Genomic DNA, 19,022 nt, shown 5'->3' with positions numbered 1-19,022 from the left:
TCAAAAGTGAACAAAAGATCAAGATTCTTTCCACTCAGCAGGACGCTTCGAGCACGATGACATCTGCACAGTTTGTCTTCTGCCTGACATGTTTGTTCTTGGGGAGAATGGGTGAGTTGTGTTTGTGTGATTGCAGTTTGAATCTTTGAAATGTTTTCATGTGTTCATTATGTGCCTTTGCTTTGTCTGTCATTCCTCATCAGTTCAGGCGACTGATCAGAAATTCTCTCCATCCGTTCGTCAAGAGAGAAGTTTTGTATCAGTTAAAGCTGGAGACAACTTGACTTTGCAGTGTTACTATGAGGGTGATGTTGCTGCAAGGTATTACTGGTATAAACAGAGTCTGGGACAGAAACCGAGGCTCATCTCTACCTTCTACAAGTTCAAAAAAAATGGATCTTTTCACAATGAATTCCAGAACAATCCACGTTTTGCACTGGATACAGAAATCGGTAAAAATCACTTGAAGATAAGCAACTTGCGTAGATCAGACTCAGCTACCTACTACTGCGCCAGTAGCTTTTCATACAAATTTGAATATGCAGAGGGCATTACTGTCAGTGTACAGGGTTCAGGTTTGAACATCCAGGTTTCGGTCCATCAGTCCGGATCTGACACCATCCAGCCAGGAGGCTCTGTGACTCTCAGCTGTACAGTACACACTGGGACCTGTGATGGAGAACACAGTGTTTACTGGTTCAAAGACTCTGAAGAATCTCATCCAGGACTCATTTACACTCATGGAGACAGGAACGATCAGTGTGAGAGGAAAATTGAGACACAAACACAAACCTGTGTCTACAACTTGCCGATGCAGAGCCTGAATCTTTCTCATGCTGGGACCTACTACTGTGCTGTTGCCTCATGTGGACACATACTGTTTGGAGACGGGACCAAGCTGGACTTTGAGGGTAAGTCACTTTGTAGCAGAGGTTGTCTTGAGTTTTTTGATTGTTTTTTTAATTGCTCTGTAATATTTCCTTTTATCTTCCTCTCTACAGATGAGGAACACTCTCTTGTCTTGGTGTATTTCTTGAGTGGAGCTTTGGCATTCACCACCATCCTGAGTGTATTACTGGCTTTCTTTATGTTTGTGAGCAACAAGAGAAATAGCTGCAAATGTGCAGGTACTGTAACTGCTATTCATTTATATGTGACAGTGTGTACTCACTTATGGTAAGGGCACTTTTCATTCTTCAGAGTCTCATGCAAGATCTTCAGCTCCCTCTACAATGAATACAGAGGTAAGGTTTTCAGCATTCAATACCATTCAAACATTTAACAAGACTAGATCAAACACTATATATATATATATATATATATATATATGGCTGGACGGTGAATCGGTTAATGTGCAAAATTGAGGACCTAGTTGAAAACTGCTGTAAACAACCATTTTTTAACAAAAAGTAGCTAAGGCCTGTTTGAAAATTAATAATATAATATGGAAATTAGCATATTCATGACATCATCGCATCTTGTTTGCATTCTGCCTAGTGTCAGGTAAATTCAGCCCTTTATCTGTTTGCTTCTCACTAGTTGCTCAAATGTGCCCCATTAATAATGCATGTTAACCAGCAGTCGCTTCCATACCATTTGTGGCACAATACTGGCGGATCTCTTTTACAGAAAGTAACTACGGTTTATCCAAAAAGCTGCCAGATTAATTGCTAGGTGCTTTTTTTTTTTTTAAAAAAGTCATTAAGGGGATCTGAAAAGTCGGCAAATGATCGGAAACAATGTCTGTAAACGCACCCATGATGACATAACAGAAACTGTTTGTGCAAATTTATTTTGAAAGAGCATGAGTCAATGGGGATACTCCAAGACTCAACTGGCCAACCAGTAGTGTAACTTCATCCCTCAGTCAGTCAGTTATTTAGTCGTGGACATTCGCGTCTCTGAGGCTGGTCTTGCGGTCCAGCTAAACACTTTTTTTAAACTCCATATTCATTGAGCTCAAGTACTAAACTAGGATTTTCTGGTTTATGTTCTATTATCAGGGTCAGCAAGATGAAGAAAACATCCATTATGCAGCTTTAAAGGAACACAGAGTCAACAGATCTAGAAGACAGAGGAACAACACCAAGCCTGAATGCACGTATTCAAGTATTAAGCTGTCAAACTGAACACGTTTCATATTTGTTTCTGTGTAACAACACAGCCCTATATAAGTGTGTCGAAACAACTTTAGAAGACATTGAGGTTGTGTTATGAGTGTATTTCACTTGTGACTATAATCTATGAAGTAGTTTTACTGCAATAAATCAAGACTGTGTTTGATAGGGAGGAAACGGAAAGGAAAAGAAAGTAGTGTGAGGTAGAAAAGTACATTATATGTATGGTATGACTAATAGCAGGTACAGTATAACCTTGATCCCAAAGCATATGAAACTTAAAGCCTGAGGGAACTGTCAGTCAAGGCAAACAAAGCCTTAATGTCTGCTTGATAACAAGTCATCATCAAAATAAGAAAATAAACATCAGGGAACTCATCAAAACATCAATCAACATCAATTTGACTTTTTGAATCAGAATATTAAGGTAATTGTTGGGTCGATTGCTCATTTTGCCGGGGGCATAGTCCTGATGAAGCAGATCAGCTGAGAATATGCGCGTTAAACTCTTCATTATAACACCTAATGATGTTATTTACCAAAGGGTTGTGTAATAACTTTGCGTTGCTTGAATTTTGTGCAGTAGTAATAAATTTGGATAAAGAATGAGCAAAACTTTCTACCTGTGAGCCTTATCATATTTACTTTTTTTTAATACACAAAACCCTTTGGCATGTCATGAGATGGTTTCATCTGCTTTATGTGTTGAGAAGAAATTAGGTGCCCCCCCCCTTTTCTTAACAAAGTTACAAAGTGCTTAACAGAAAGAAAAGGGGGGGGGGGATTTTAACACTGACAATCCACTTAATAGTTATCAAGGCATTTCAAGAAATACCAGCAATATCATCCTCTTGGTGGTGGTAGAGAAAAAGGTTGTGGAATCACCGAAGTCATTAGGAATCGTCCTCTGGGGACCATGAACACAGCATGTGCGATCCAGCCAACATCTGTGGAGCCACAGCCACAACATGGCCGAATAACTGAGGCAAATGACAGCAGCCTCAAAATCTACAACTCTGCAATTAACAAAATGTAAAGTTCGTTTGATGACCAACAGATACACTCAAAGTTAATGTGGAAAAAATCACTTTGGAATACAGTGGAGCCACCATATGGCTTCGGGCATTGTTTTTTTTTTTTTTTTACCTTGTCAGTTTGTTTTATGAATGGATCTGGTCAAATAAAATAACACCTGCATACATACAGTTTATATACAGTAGTTGCCCCTCCCCTTAACTCTAATTACCTAACAAGACAAATCGACTCTCACTCACACAACACACAGGACACCCGAGGTAGAGCAGTATTATATACATTTAAACATTTTTCTTTGTGACAATGAACATTGCACCTGTTTCAAACTCAGTGTTTGGACCAGGGAATTAAAAGAGTTGTAGGTATTGTCATAGATGTAGTTTAAACTACATAGGAGCCGATGGTTAGACGAAACTGACTGACGCATTTAATACTTAATCTTTATCTTATTGTGATACATCAAAACATATTGAGATTCTGTACATTTGAAGAAAGCAAACTAACAAAAACTACAGTGAGTCTGGCTCATCTAATACGCCTGAAGACGCAGTGTTGTACTTTAGTAGGAATGTCTTTGGTTATTTGAATTTTGGTGATTTAAAGCTGCTGCCATTAGGAGCCATGACGTTCTTCATAGACTTCTCAAGCAAGGTTTTCTCAAAAGAAATAACTTCACATTCTAGCTGTCAGTGAACATGTGACCACATTTCCTGCAGTATTTAGGGCATTGGGCTAAAACGCAGCCTTGTCTGTGAGGAGAAGAGAAGGTATCAAGAGTCTCTTCACTCAGCGCAGCAAGAAGAGCACGATGACACCGTCACAGTTTGTCGTCTCTCTCATGTGTTTGTCCTTGGGTGAGTTTGTGGCTCCATATGTTTTCTTTTATTGTACCGTCCCTTCTCAATGTCATTGCTTCTAATAATTTCTCCAATATGTATGCTGAAGGATTTAGTGTCAGTGTGAAGGGTTCAGGACTGAACAGCCAAGCTTACCAAGATGTTATACTTTTTTTCCCCTTTTCTGTACTTTTAAAGAAACTAGAAACCAGAAACTAACCTTGAAACTATAGGTGGTAGTGAACATGTGATCATGTTTCTTTAACAGGACATAGTCACTTCAGATTGGCCAATCAAACACAGTCTTGTCTGTGAAGAGGGAGAAAAAATCAAGACTCTTTTCAGTCCAGTCAGCTATTTGAACACGATGACTTCTCCAGAGTTGGTTTTATATGTTGCATGTTTGTTCTTGTGCAAAATGGGTGAGTTTTTTTTTTTTGGGCTGTTCTAACTTTTATAGAGTATGGTCACTCTAGGTGTGATTGCTTCTTATTTATTCTAAAGCTTTCATAGTTATTATGAAGAATTAATTTTGTGTTTGCCTCATCTCTCCTGTCACTGCAGCTCAGATGAATGATCTGTCCTCATCTGTTCGCCAAGAGAGTGGTTTTATAGCCACTCATGTTGGCCGAAGTATAATTTTACAATGTTTCTATGACAACGATATGGTAACAAGGTATTACTGGTACAAGCAAAATTTGGGAGAGAAACCGAGGCTCATGGCTACCTTCTACACATATAATAAAAAGGACACTTTTTATGATGAATACGAGAACAATCCACGCTTCACACTGGACACTGAAAATGGTAAAAATCACTTGAGGATCTCAGATTTACGCACGTCAGACTCAGCTACTTACTACTGTGCAAGTAGCTATTCAGTAGCATTTGAATTTGGGGAGGGAGCTACTGTCAGTGTGAAGGGTTCAGGTTTGAACATCCAGGCTTTGGTCCATCAGTCCGGATCTGACACCATCCAGCCAGGAGGCTCTGTGACTCTCAGCTGTACAGTTCACACTGGGACCTGTGATGGAGAACACAGTGTTTACTGGTTCAAAGACTCTGAAGAATCTCATCCAGGACTCATTTACACTCATGGAGACAGGAACGATCAGTGTGAGAGGAAACCTGAGACACAAACACAAACCTGTGTCTACAACTTGCCGATGCAGAGCCTGAATCTTTCTCATGCTGGGACCTACTACTGTGCTGTTGCCTCATGTGGACACATACTGTTTGGAAACGGGACCAAGCTGGACTTTGAGGGTAAGTCACTTTATATCAGAAGTTCATAGAAATATATTATTCCCACATGGGATGAAGACAGCTAAAAGCTCTGTAATGTTCTCTGGTGTCTGAATTTGCAGATGAGGACTCTCTTGTGTATTTGCTGAGTGGGGCTCTCGGGTTCAGCACCATCCTCAACGTGTTACTGGCTTTCTCAGTGTGTGTGATCAGCATGAGAGGAAACTGCCTCTGCACAGGTAATTGGTGATATCTGTCTATATAATGTTTATTTATTGAATGTGATGTGATTAAAAAGAAGGGTTTCCTTTTGTTTTTCAGAGTCTTCTGTGAGATTTTCTGATCCCTCCAAGAACAATGCAGAGGTATTTTCTACTTAGATAAAAAACTCTCCTACTGCTTTTATAGCACCACATTCTTTGTGTTTTTTATTTCTGTCATGGACCACTTTGTAATTCACACTTTCATTACCAGGGTTCCCAAAATGAAGATGAAGATGTTGTCTATTACATTGTTTTAAAGGATAACGAGATCAGGCGAAGAAGACTGAAGGACACCTGGAGTGAATGTGTGTACTTCAGTGTAAAGCAGCAGAGCTGAACACGTTTCTTTCTTTATCTCTGTGTGTCATGATTATAGATTCTGCCCTTTTCAAAGTAAAATATGGCTTATGTCAAGTTTTGTAAAGCCTTGCTTTCCAATAAACTCATCAAACAAAGACAAGCACAGCATTTCCTGTTTTTTATGGTGTTGGTGATGTCATGGCTGACATTAGTGAGCCAAACCAAATGGAGGTTTCTTTTGTTTGACTTATACGTTCAAGAGTAATCTGGATTATTTACCTTGTGTAGAGGCTTTTAGAAATGTAAATGTATTTATAAAGGAGTTCAAGAATATTAGTTGATTTCTTTGTATTAATATTACTGTTGGTCAACCTGCCCTGTTGTGGTTCTGGCAGAAGTCTAGGTGAGAATTGAACACTCTCTATAAGCAGTTGGATTTTTATCTTGTGTTGTATGTAATGGAGAGCACTGTAAATAAAATATTCACCTCTGAGAAATCAAGATGTCTGCCGAGTCTGCCTACCTACCACCTTCCTTGACCTTCAAGCTAGACTATTAAACAAAATGTGCTACAAAGCCACATCTCTATCACCGACGGTGCAGTACACTCTGTGTGTGTGTGTGTGTGTGTGTGTGTGTGTGTGTGTGTGTGTGTGTGTGAGCGAGAGAGAGAGAGAGAGCCCACAAACCACAAAATGCTCTGTACTAGTGTGGTGACAAAAATGTGAACTGACAGGATAAGATGGAGCCGATGTGACGTCACCTCTCAGGTTTCTGAAGAGCAGTTTTGAAGCTCAGAGTGGGCTGCTCTGCCGTCGCCATATTGGCAGCACCTGACTCCGCCTTACTCCCTGGCGAAGGCGGAAATTAGTTTTAGAGACCAAAACCATCTTTGTACCAGACTGTAAACATGTTTCTTTCTGCTGTAAAGTTGGGCATTTTAACATGGGAGTCTATGGGGACTTTTGGAGCTAGCCTCAAGTGGTCATTAGAGGAACTGCAGTTTTTGGCACTTCAGTGTTGGCTTCTTTTGTCTGAAAGAAAAGTACTATAGATAATCATTTTAAGTGGGTCAATATTTACCTTGTTTGAGTGCAGCACCAAGACCTTTACAGTTCAAAGAAGTAAACATAACCTGGCTTCCCCTGAACTGGCAAACAGGATTAGTCTGCACATGCCAAATGACACAAAATGAAAATCAAGCATGTATTCATTAAAAGTGTAAAGTGAAGTCCTTTCTAAAGCAAAGAAATAACAAAACCCATCCAACAACAACAACAACCCTGGGTGTGTCTCCTCTATATAAAAAAATCTATCAATTCTATCATTAGTATAGCAGGTAGTATAACTTTGTTTCAAACTCAATTGGGGGAACACATAAACATATAGGCTTCTAGAGCACGATCTGCAATGCAAGAGAATACATTGGCTGGTAGTGTATCTTCTAAATAAGGAGGTGATATAAAAAACATGGCCTCTTACTCTAATCCTGGGAGCTTCATGCACCCACGTCATCCCTAAATTAATTAGATATAACAGAAGTCAAGTGTGATCCTCTAAGGAATTGAAAAACTATTTGGTGTCGGCAGGAGGAGTTGTAATCGACATGACACTTGGCTGGGAAATGGAGAGTACCCTTGGCTTGGCTGCTGTTAACATCTTCCTGACATGGTTGAAAGAATGCGGTCATGTATTCAGGAAAGACGTACACCCAGGCGTCAAAAGCGAAGGGGTGCTTGAGAATGTTGACTAGATCCCTGTTGTTGTGGATCTTGGTGGTAATAACCAGTTGTTCCTCAGCCGTGGGTTTGTCCCCAAGCAGCTCCAGAATCAGACAGTCACAAAATGGGGTGGCTGACATAGTGTTAGTGGTTGTGCTAATGCTAACTCTCTCTCACTGTACTGACAAGGTTTCAGGTTTATTTAGCCCCGCCCCCTGTCCCCACAAGTTGACAGGATTGGTTCCTTAAGTTTGTGACGTATGAAACCCTGGCTGTCTGAATCTGTTTTTATGAGACTGTCACTGGTTCCCTGCAGTTCATGGGGGAAACACTCAGTCATGGCGTTAACTGTTTATTACGCTCATGATATGTCTAATATCATATTATATTATGTGTTATATAAATATATTATATATTTATATATTTATATATAAATATAAAAGACCATGTGGACATGTTAACAAGGTTTAAAACTGGATTTTAACCAGAGGGGGTGTTAAGAAGAGGTTGATAAGAAGACCCGTATTGCCACCTATTGGATGACCAGCATTACCAAGTTGTTATACTTTTTTTGCCTTTTCTGTACTTTTAAAGAAACTAAATATTAACCAAACATGTAAAATAGAACCCAAAGTGAGATCAGTACGGTGTTGCATGAGTGAGGATGAGAATTCTATTATATTTTGGCGATTTTAAATCTAATGTCAAGTTGAAAAGTAATTCATAGATCTCTCATCATGGAAAACTTTTCAGAAACTAACCTTGAAACTATAGGTGGTAGTGAACATGTGATCATGTTTCTTTAACAGGACATAGTCACTTCAGATTGGCCAATCAAACACAGTCTTGTCTGTGTAGAGGGAGAAAAAATCAAGACTCTTTTCAGTCCAGTCAGCTATTTGAACACGATGACTTCTCCAGAGTTGGTTTTATATGTGGCATGTTTGTTCTTGTGCAAAATGGGTGAGTTTTTTGTTTTGGCTGTTTTAACTTTTATAGAGAATGGTCACTCTAGGTGTGATTACTTCTTATTTATTCTAAAGCTTTCATACTTATTATGAAGAATTAATTTTGTGTTTGCCTCATCTCTCCTGTCACTGCAGCTCAGATGAATGATCTGTCCTCATCTTTTCGCCAAGAGAGTGGTTTTATATCCACTCATGTTGGCCGAAGTATAATTTTGCAATGTTTCTATGACGATGATGTGGTAGCAAGGTATTACTGGTACAAGCAAACTTTGGGAGAGAAACTGAGGCTCATGGCTACCTTCTACACGTATAATAAAAATGGCACTTTTTATGATGAATACGAGAACAATCCACGCTTCACACTGGACACTGAAAATGGTAAAAATCACTTGAAGATCTCAGATTTACGCACGTCAGACTCAGCTACTTACTACTGTGCAAGTAGATATTCAGTAGCATTTGAATTTGGGGAGGGAGCTACTGTCAGTGTGAAGGGTTCAGGACTGAACAGTCAAGCTTTGGTCCATCAGTCCGGATCTGAGACCATCCAGCCAGGAGGCTCTGTGACTCTCAGCTGTACAGTTCACACTGGGACCTGTGATGGAGAACACAGTGTTTACTGGTTCAAAGACTCTGAAGAATCTCATCCAGGACTCATTTACACTCATGGAGACAGGAACGATCAGTGTGAGAGGAAACCTGAGACACAAACACAAACCTGTGTCTACAACTTGCCGATGGAGAACTTGAATCGTTCTCATGCTGGGACCTACTACTGTGCTGTTGCCTCATGTGGACACATACTGTTTGGAAACGGGACCAAGCTGGACGTTGAGGGTGAGTCACTTTTCTAGTAGAAGTTGTTTCAGCTGATAAATACTTATGATTATATTATAATTAAATGGAAGATGAACACAGCCTCCTCATGTCTGTCTCTCTGCAGATGAGGGTGATTCTCTTGTACTGGTGTATTTCTTGAGCAGCGCCTTGGCATTCACTACCATCCTGAGCGTCTTACTGGCTTTCTTTATGTACATGATAAGTAAGAGAAACGGCTGCCATAGTTCGGGTAATTGCTACTGTTCGTATCTATAGTGTGTACTTGCTGAATATGACATCATAGAAACGCGCTTTCCACTGTTTTTCAGGATCTCATGCAGGATTTTCAGCTTCTTCCACGATGAATGCAGAGGTACTTTCTTTCTGCCTGTAGATTCGTACATTCAAAATGATTCCAATGCAAATATTTCTTAAATGCAGTATATCATGCGCCACATTTTGATTTATTGTTTGATATTGTCGTTACCAGAGTTGCAAAGATGAAGAAAACCTCCATTATGCTGCTTTAAATGTAAAAAAGTCCAACAGTTCAAGAAGACTAAGGGCTGACACAGAGGATGGATGTGTTTACTCCAGTGTAAAGCAGTGAAGCTTTGTCTCTGTGACAGGGCACGGCTTTAACTATGTCATTTCAAGTGCTTTACCTTGTTATGAACTAACTACAGAAGCTTTTAAAGTGACAATATATGAAGATTTGAGGTGCGTGTGAAAGATTTTACACCGCAGGCTGCAAAATGATGGATGAAGATAAAGGTATTTGCAGCCTTGGAAACAGGCAAATAATGAGTGTATGTTCATAATCATTAATGCTGCAATTGAATTTGTAATTGTGTTGATTACAAGCCGCAAACCTTTGGCATGTGCTCAGTGGCGTAGTGATAAAATCTCTTTATGGTTTTGTAAAGCTTTGTAAATGTGTGCGTGTGTTTATGTGCGTGCGTGCACCCACAAATCTATAAATGTATTTATATATTTCTCTGCTTTCATGTCTGTGAAACATTTTGCAAACTTGTTTTTGAAACATGCCTGATAAATAAAGTAAAGATTATTAATAAAATAAGATAAGTCAGAGTTATGAGAAGAAATCACATATTGTATTTCCCAGAATTTAAAAGCATGAAGAGGAGATTTTCAGCGACGACAGCTACATTATTTATTTTTTATGTGACACGGTCAGTTCTCATAATTGTCCTCGTACAACCACACATATTACGTAGGAGTCGAATTCTGGATTATATACTCTCAATTAATGGATAAACTGCACAAAATCATAGGGTTTGGGAATATTTATGTTCCTCATTAAATGATACAGGTTATATTGCAAATTGCTGCCGTGCTGTGTTGGTGTACTTGGCAGGTACACCGGGCCTTTTGCTGCATGTCATTCCCTCTCTCTCTCTCTCTCCCCTGACTTTCCTGTCCATCTCTACTGTTGTTACAAAATAAAGCAGAAATGCCATAAAAATAATCTTTAAAGAAATATGCACATGTGGTCAATACAACATAGCAAGCTGAGGCTAATCTCCTCTGCTGTACATGCAGAGGTCATCCGATATGTCTCTCAATCACCACGTGATTCTTCTTAAGGGACAAAACTAGACATCACGGTTGGCAATGAACATGTGATCAGCGCCGACTTGTTGACCAATCAGCACAAGTCTTATTTTTTATTTCATTCGGCACAGCAATTTCAACATGAGGACATCTGCAGAGTTTTTCTTCTATCTGACATGTTTGGTTTTGGGGAAATGAATAAGTGAGTTGTGTTTCAGTCCTTAGTTGGTACAAAATATTCCTTTGGTTTTTCCCTCGCTGAGCTGCAGTGGAGGGAATAAAGAGAGAAATTCACATGCATTTTTGCACAGAACAGGGACTTTTGCATTTTGTGTTCCATCCATCATGTTTCGTGTTAGTCATGTTGCTGCCGCAGAGGTCTGCACATTCACTGTGACATCTGAAATGAAACCACAGCTGCTGAAAAACCACACAAAGTTCAGCGTCTCAGCAGCCAATCAATGTTCTGCAAGTTTAGGATGATGAACCAATCAGCCTTGACGGACGTGCTGGAATGTAGGACAAGTTGGTGCTGGTGAAGTCTGCTCCGTCAGTGCAGGTCAGACTGCTGTGACAGAAGAAGCAGAGCCAGAGAAGCAGATGAGATGATGCTGTACTTTTTAGTTGTTTTCCACCTGGAAGCTATTCATGAGCACCTTCACACACAAAGCCAGTGAAGCTCGGAGGTCCACCTAGTGTGCGGTGCAAATTTACTCCAGGGAAGAGACTGCAGCTCCATTTGCTGATGATTTTCTTTATTCAATCAAATCTGAGCGTATCTGCAGCAACATGCGAAGACGCTGTAGCATACATGTGGGGAGTCATTCATTTAAAGTGATAGTCTGGGTTATTTAACATGGGGTTGTGTGAGGTACTTATCTACAGTCAGTGTATTCCCTGCAGTAGATTGAGATAAGCACACTACCAGTTTAGAGAAGAAGCAGGAGCACCGGCACAGAAGCTGAGCGACATGCTGGCGTAATCAAAACGAGTTCTAGCCGCTGTTCACCCTGTACGCGGCGAACTTTATACAACCGTGAGTCCCACCACATCCAGAAACACTCGGATTACACAGCTGCTGTGGCGCGTATCAGGAACGGGCAGGAAGAGGAGTACAGGGATCTGATGATGGCCTTCAGTGAATGGAGCGACAAGAACTGCCTCCTTCTGAACTCCTCCAAGACCAAGGAGATGGTCGTGGACTTTCGGAGGTGTAGGCCCACCCTTCAGCCAGTCAACATTTGAGAGCAGGACATCGAGGTGGTGCACACTTATAAATACCTAGGTGTGCACCTGGACAGTAAACTGGACTGGTCCCTGAACACGGGTGCCAGAGCCGGCTCTTTTTCCTCAGGAAGCTCAGGACTGAGAGGTTCAGGAGAACCTTTGTCCCCACAGCCATCAGGCTGTGTAACACCTCAGCCAACGGCAGTGCCTCATGACCTGGTCTGTTAAAATCAAACGAGAGGCTCAGAGCCAACCACAGGCTATGTATTCCCTTCCCTTACCATCTTTTCATTAAACAACCTTAAACTCGCTCACCTTGTCTGTCTGCTGCTTTTGGCTCTAATGAAAATACTAAAACCGTCACAGAGGATCAGAAGAATGTTCCCGTAAGTTTCCCTGAAAGGTTCCCAGTGCTATTTTAGACCTCTGTATGTGTCTATGGGACTGCTGTTCTATGAGTGGGTTTCAGTTTTGTTTATCTCCAGCACGAGTACATAAATGTGAGAACACACATTCAATAGTGTTACACTCTTCTACTAATCTACAAATATATGCTGTCACGCACCAGTAAAGACGGGGAAGTACTAGACTGCAAGCCAGTACACCAGAAAACACATGGTCAGGATCTTAGGACAATTCACTCACCTCACAGTGAGCAGTTCCCGTGGGGACTATTTCTTCACAGTAAAGTAGTTCCACGAACTACGAAGTTGGTCAATGTGATACCAAAAGTAATTTTTCAAAGCTTTGAGCAGCTCAAATGAAATCTGTGAATCTCAAGGAGCAGTGACACCATGAATCTCAAAGATGCATATCTCAAAACTTCAAAACCCTAAAACATAAAGAGGTCAGTGACTGACTTGAGTGAACTGACCCTTTAATGTAAAGTGAGGACGTCATCATTGACAGAAAGTCTGTTGCTGAAGACTAAAGTAAGTAGTCACTATTGGTGGTAACATAGGCGCAGTGGGTGTCTAAAGTCAAATGTATGTGCTAAAAGCCACCACAAAAAGATTGTCATCTACAACAGCAGTGGATGCAGACATTGGCATGTAAAGCTCAAAAGTCGCTTTTGATCTATTATTACCTTCTTCTTCTAAGCGGAAACGTAAGCGGCTATCTAGCCAGCTCTCAGCGTTTGACTTTTGTTTTGACTTCTGTGGTGACAAGGGTGTGAACTACTGTGAACAGGTTTCCACTGGTGGAAACTTAACTCTTTCGCTCAAACACAGGAAGACTGGCCCGTGGCCTCCAGGCCACAGTGCACAGCAGCTCAGGCAGAAGGCAAGAGCAAAGACAAGTCATTGTTCAAAGGCAGCTGTGTAAAATTCAAATAACGTGCTGTGCACACACCAACGTGAAATACAAGACCCCGCGACAAAAGAACTGAAGGGTCATGTAATGAAACGTAACCTGGAGAACATCAGATCTGATGTGACACCTGTCGACATGTTGACGTTCCAGCTCATGAGTACTCAGAGGTTTGATCTCAACTGCACACCTGTAAATCCCATTGACAAATCTGTCCATATAACCCCCCCTGCCATAGTACTCCAGACTCAAGAGCCCCTCTGTGGTGGTTCCTCCTACAGCAGCTGTCTCCAGGAGCACATTTTGCCATGACATATACACACACACACATACACACACACACACACATGAGTCACAAGGTGAAGACAGTACCAGCCCCGATGTAACAGCTGGTGATAATGCAGCCATCTTATGTTAACTAGTGCTCTCCTCTATAACAGTTTTAGTCATCTAACGTTCATTAGAAAGTTTGGAAAAACCCAGTTATTATATCATCTCTACGCCCACCAAAATAAGAGGCTGTCTGTGGGAGTTCACAAAAAAAAGTGTTGCAAACATCTGCAACAAATCAGCACGGTTTCTTGGCAATGTCTTCCAATCACCAAGGCAGCCATTGCCATAAAAACCACACATGCCTTTATATACAGTTAAGTGTAATATATATTTCATATTCATTTTTGCCTGACGTTTTGTCACCAAATACCAAAATGATCTCATATTCCCTGAGGATAGGTGCTCACTGTGGTCACATGTCACATCTTACATACTCTATATACACATTAGTAAGTAATATAGGTTGAAGCGTGATTTAAGTTATTAAAGTGGTCAGATGTCTATTTCATTTTAATTTGACCATCAAGCCCTTCGTTTATTGCCAACATTTACCTGTTAAACACTTTGTATTACTGATACTTTGGACTTTTACTTTGAAAGAAATATCCTGAACTACTGATCAAGCTGCTGAGTTTCTATCTTAAAAGTCATTATTTCAAATACTTTATGTCTATACATATATTGCAGGTTGTTATCAAATCAACAAATAGTGGTGTTGATCAAGCTCTTCTCAAGGACAAAAAATTGCCAGGGTAGGCGGCACTGATCATGTGTTCAGTGTTCCCAAAATAGGATGTTCAATCTGATTGGCCAGTCAAACTCAGTCTTCTGTGTGAAGGGTGGAGAACGTAAAGAGATTCAGTTATTCATCTCAGCATTTGAAGCACGATGACACCTCCAAGCTTTGCTGTGTATTTCACATGCCTGTTCTTGGCAAATATGGGTGAGCTTTGTTTTCGTGACTGCTGGTTGTGTGCTTTAAACCATGTTTGCATGTTTTCATGCTTTCTGTAATCCAGATGAATGACTTGTGTGTTTGCCTTGTCTCTTCTCCTGTAGCTCATTTGTCATCTTTGAAACAATTATCATTATATTTTGAATCAGCTGATGTTGGGGACAGTGTGACTTTGCAGTGCGTCTGTCAGGATGATGAGGCAGTGATGTTTTACTGGTACAAGCAAACTCTGGGTCAGAAGCCAAAGCTGATGTCTACATTATATAAACATAACAACAACGGCAGCTTTACTGGTGAATTTAACAATCCACGTTTCTCACTGGACACTGGAAACAGGGAAAATACCTTGAAGATATCACATTTGCACATTTCAGACTCAGCTACTTACTACTGTGTACGTAGCAACTTATATGAGTTTGAATTTTGTGAGGGCACGACTGTCACTGTGCAAGATTCAGGTTTGAACATCCAGGCTTCGGTCCATCAGTCCGGATCTGAGACCATCCAGCCAGGAGGCTCTGTGACTCTCAACTGTACAGTACACACTGGGACCTGTGATGGAGAACACAGTGTTTACTGGTTCAAAGACTCTGAAGAATCTCATCCAGGACTCATTTACACTCATGGAGGCAGGAATGATCAGTGTGAGAGGAAATCTAATACACAACCACACATTTGTGATTACAACTTGCCGATGCAGAGCCTGAATCTTTCTCATGCTGGGACCTACTACTGTGCTGTTGCTTCATGTGGACGCATACTGTTTGGAAACGGGACCAAGCTGGACGTTGAGGGTAAGTAACCTTCTACCAGTGGCTGCCCATTTGAAAAATACTGTGTATTTTAGGTCTATCTTAATACAGCACTTAACAAGAGTTATTGGTGTAATAATTCCTCATGTCCACAGTGGCCATTAAGCAATTCCTTCCTGGCGCTATTTCACTGAGTGTTGTAACTGTAAGTCCTTGTTTCCATCAAAATGCATTTCAAGGTGGTGACTTGATGGCCAAATGATTAAGGCTCCTACCACATGGATGGGTTCATATGCCGTGTGCAATGATCCTTTTTTGCATGTAACCCCCCTGCTCTCTCTCTCTCCCTCCACTTCCTGTCTCCACTGCATTATCCAATAAAAAGTCATAAAATGCTGAAATAAAAAATTTTCAATATATGCATTTCAAAGTTCAGTCAAGGCTGATGTGAGGCTTCACATGTCAATGACCAATAAACCATTCAGTGTACAAATGAGCATGTCGGCATTGTTTGAAAATATCTATTTATGTCCTTTAATCATCACTAAGATAGAAATCTAAAAGCTCTGTTTTGTTTCCTGGTGTCTAACTCTCTGCAGACGGTGCGAGCTCTGTTGTCTTGGTGTACTTCTTGAGCGGAGCTTTGGCGCTCACCTCCATCCTGGTTGTTTTTTTGGCATTCTCAGTTTACAAGATTTACAAAAGAAACTTCCAATGTACAGGTAAATGTTACTATGTGAAGATGAAAGCAAGTGCTGACTGAAAATCGCATTTCAGTAACAGGACTTTTTATGTTTTGTGTCTCATAATCAGACTCAGCAACCTCTACTCCAAATGCAGAGGTATGTATCATTTCCTTATGAAAAATAAAGAATTTTTAGAAGATTATATTTCTTTTCACGTTGGCCCGACAGAAGCCCGGCAAAAAAAAAAAAGAAAAGTGTCAAGGCTTGTGTGTATAACATAGTCGAACATTTGTGTTTTCATTGTTTCAGTTTTGGCTGCCACCGATTAGATGTCAGTTTTGTGTTGATTTTGCTGATATACTTCGGTTTATGATTGTTAAACAACACTGTGTTATCTTTGACACACTTTAAACCTAAGTTAACAAAGGTTAACAATATTGTTTAAGGTGTTATTTTAAATCAATGCACACAAATGATTAATTTGAGAGTATGAATTCGTCTTTTTCTCCATGACACCTGCCGGGTTCTGTGCATGTCTCTCCTGTGCTGTATGTTATACTATATATTAATAATGAACCTTTTTATCTTTTATTACCAGTTATGTCAAGATGCAGAAAACCTTCATTATGCTGCTTTAAAGGCTCCTACGGTCAACAGATCGAGAAGACAGAGGGATGACACCCTGGGTGAATGTGTGTACTCCAGTGTAAGGCAGTAGAGCTGGACGTGTTTCATCTCTTCTTCGTTGGAATTATTTTTTGAATCACCAGCATTTCTGTCAATATGATTTCACCTACATTTGCCTTTAAATAAACTAAGCTCCTAAATTAAAAAAAAAAAACCCCACCTGTCTTCTGTTAGAGGGCAAAAGTCGTCACAGAGTAACCGCAGAGCATTGTTTGTGGGTTGTTTATTCTACATGTTGCCACAAACACAGATATGCAAGAGGCTTTTTATAACCTCTGTGCAGTTGACAGTAAAAGAGAAGATCTCAGACCCTGTCATGTTTCTGTCTTTGTCTCTGTGGTTTCCAGGAGACTACATCAGTAGACTGAGGTCGGTTTGTTGTCTGTGCTACCAGTCACACACAAACTATATTCAGACAGGTGAATATGAAATTAAACTATCAGGGAGAAAGTCATTGAGTCAGTGTGTGTGTGTGTGTGTGTGTGTGGCTTTACAGTAGATTAGAATAAAATCTTTGTGGCTTTTTAAGTTCAGCGCATTCAGTTCGCTGTGGGCCTGACATGATGGAAATCTGCTTTGAGCTTGCGCAGCAGTCACTGTTAATGCGTTTACACGCCAGCAGAGAAGGCTGTGATGTCAACTGCAGGACTTCAGTGGTGTAGGTGTGTGTCCACCCACTGACAGCGGTGGATGGATTACATCATACAAATAGAAAACAACAGTTCATTAATCATTAATAGTAGTATTGCTCTTATTTATAATTAGTGTAGTTCCTCCAAATCATATTTCCGGTATACGTGGCGACATAACCACGTTTTAAAAAGCTTAGCTGCAGGAATTGAAGAGTTACGGAGGCAGGCAAATTTAGGAGGACCTAAAATAAAGATAGTTTCAATCAAGTTTGTTCAAGAGGGAGAGAAAGTTAGTAAGACAACAAGGAGGCAAGGCAGCTTAGAGGATGCTTGTGATTGGGAAATGGAGGTAGATTTAGGAGGAAAGCTTGTTGTTCCCCAGGAAATAGCCAGTACAAAGCTAAGGCCTGACATAGTCTTGTGGTCTAGGAGTAGAATGAGAGTATATTTCATAGAGCTGACTGTTCCGTGGGAGGCTTCAGTTTTAGAAGCATATGAAAGGAAGAAGCTCAGGTATGCAGAGTTAGGGGCAGAAGCAGAGCAGCGAGGATGGAAAGTTAGGATTTGTCCAGTGGAAGTAGGATGTAGAGGATTTGTAGCAAGGTCTGTTGTTTCTTTGGTGAGGGAGTTAGGAGCAAGTGGACAGAGTGTGAGGAAAATAGTAAAGGACATGTCAGATGAGGCAGCAAGATCCAGTCAGTGGATTTGGATGAGAGGAAGTAATGGTAGCTGGGGGCCCAGCAGGGGGAGCACTTAGGATAGACAGACTCTTGGGGGAAGCAAGGAAGAAATCCAGGAAGAGGAAGTGTTTTTAAGTAGGGGGTGTGGCCTGTGTGAGCCTCTTTGAGACCATGCGGTTAGTCCAGGTGAGGTGGCCTGTATTGTTTGCTTGTATTGTTTGAATTGGTTTGTAGTGTGTCTTTGGCTGTTTAGGTGAGTATGTTTGTTTTAGGTGAGTTGAATGGTGTGGTGTTGGAGAGCGGAGGGGGGGGGGTGTGTCGGTGTCGTGGGACCAACTACACGAAACATTGGTGAAAGCAGGTTCTCACCTGATGACCCCAAAGACATGTTAGTTATCACTGCTCATTAGTCTGTATAGCTAAATTAATAGTTATCATAGGACATGTTAAGCTTAGGGAGCTATTCACTGAGTCTGGGCCATTTTCTGTAGCACACGTTTCTTGTGTTTACCTTAAAACAGTAATGAACCTTCATTTTTTCGTTTATAACAGACTGAAGTGTGTTTAAAGCGTGTGGACTAGGTTTCTGAGGCTGTTTTGAATATAACTGATATTGTTATTGACATAAAGAGATATGTGTATGGTGCAACTATCAAAGTTGCATTTCTTCCATGAGTCACATGTTGCAACTTCATCACAGAAACAGGATAAACCTTTCAGTGTCAGCGTAGCATTCTTGTGGTCAGCAGTCAGAGAAGAGATCTTTCTGTATATTGGTAGAGTTGGGTCACGTGCATGTGTCTAAGAGCCTTTGTGTTTGTATGTAGGTGGTTTGAGGCAGGATGTCCTCATTTTGTTGCAAAGAACCAGTGGAACTCCA

The 19,022-nt window shown here is 40.7% G+C and overlaps 4 protein-coding genes across 6 annotated transcripts; all 4 read left to right on the top strand.

Moving 5' to 3' along the window:
- The first annotated feature begins 54 nt into the window (after positions 1–54).
- Positions 55–2,227, top strand: LOC130164050 (uncharacterized). The gene is made up of 5 exons (XM_056368437.1): positions 55–111; positions 204–911; positions 1,002–1,127; positions 1,201–1,244; positions 2,004–2,227. Exons 1-5 carry the CDS (start codon positions 57–59, stop codon positions 2,127–2,129), a joined length of 1,059 nt encoding a protein of 352 aa, XP_056224412.1. The 5' UTR covers positions 55–56; the 3' UTR covers positions 2,130–2,227.
- A 1,684-nt stretch (positions 2,228–3,911) lies between these two features.
- On the top strand, positions 3,912–6,271 carry LOC130164051 (immunoglobulin kappa light chain-like). Of its 2 annotated transcripts, XM_056368439.1 has the most exons (6): positions 3,925–4,006; positions 4,257–4,410; positions 4,553–5,254; positions 5,356–5,472; positions 5,555–5,598; positions 5,708–6,271. In XM_056368439.1, the coding sequence occupies exons 2-6, from the start codon at positions 4,356–4,358 to the stop codon at positions 5,831–5,833; spliced, it is 1,044 nt and encodes a 347-aa protein (XP_056224414.1). In that variant the 5' UTR covers positions 3,925–4,006; positions 4,257–4,355; the 3' UTR covers positions 5,834–6,271. The 2 variants fall into 2 exon arrangements, with proteins under 2 accessions (XP_056224415.1, XP_056224414.1); XM_056368440.1 differs by lacking the exon at positions 4,257–4,410 and having other exon boundaries at positions 3,912–4,006.
- Positions 6,272–8,376: 2,105 nt separating this feature from the next.
- Positions 8,377–10,968, top strand: LOC130164971 (immunoglobulin alpha-2 heavy chain-like). Of its 2 annotated transcripts, none has more exons than XM_056369991.1 (5): positions 8,377–8,480; positions 8,621–9,322; positions 9,429–9,527; positions 9,634–9,677; positions 9,795–10,968. In XM_056369991.1, the coding sequence occupies exons 1-5, from the start codon at positions 8,426–8,428 to the stop codon at positions 9,912–9,914; spliced, it is 1,020 nt and encodes a 339-aa protein (XP_056225966.1). In that variant the 5' UTR covers positions 8,377–8,425; the 3' UTR covers positions 9,915–10,968. The 2 variants fall into 2 exon arrangements, with proteins under 2 accessions (XP_056225966.1, XP_056225965.1); XM_056369990.1 differs by having other exon boundaries at positions 9,429–9,554.
- A 3,655-nt stretch (positions 10,969–14,623) lies between these two features.
- On the top strand, positions 14,624–19,022 carry LOC130164972 (immunoglobulin kappa light chain-like). The gene is made up of 5 exons (XM_056369992.1): positions 14,624–14,693; positions 14,810–15,499; positions 16,057–16,179; positions 16,271–16,299; positions 16,742–19,022. The coding sequence occupies exons 1-5, from the start codon at positions 14,639–14,641 to the stop codon at positions 16,859–16,861; spliced, it is 1,017 nt and encodes a 338-aa protein (XP_056225967.1). The 5' UTR covers positions 14,624–14,638; the 3' UTR covers positions 16,862–19,022.

The sequence above is a fragment of the Seriola aureovittata genome, chromosome 23, assembly GCF_021018895.1.
Source record: "Seriola aureovittata isolate HTS-2021-v1 ecotype China chromosome 23, ASM2101889v1, whole genome shotgun sequence".
NCBI classification, from domain to species: domain Eukaryota; kingdom Metazoa; phylum Chordata; class Actinopteri; order Carangiformes; family Carangidae; genus Seriola; species Seriola aureovittata.
This window is presented reverse-complemented; position numbering and strand designations above follow the sequence as displayed.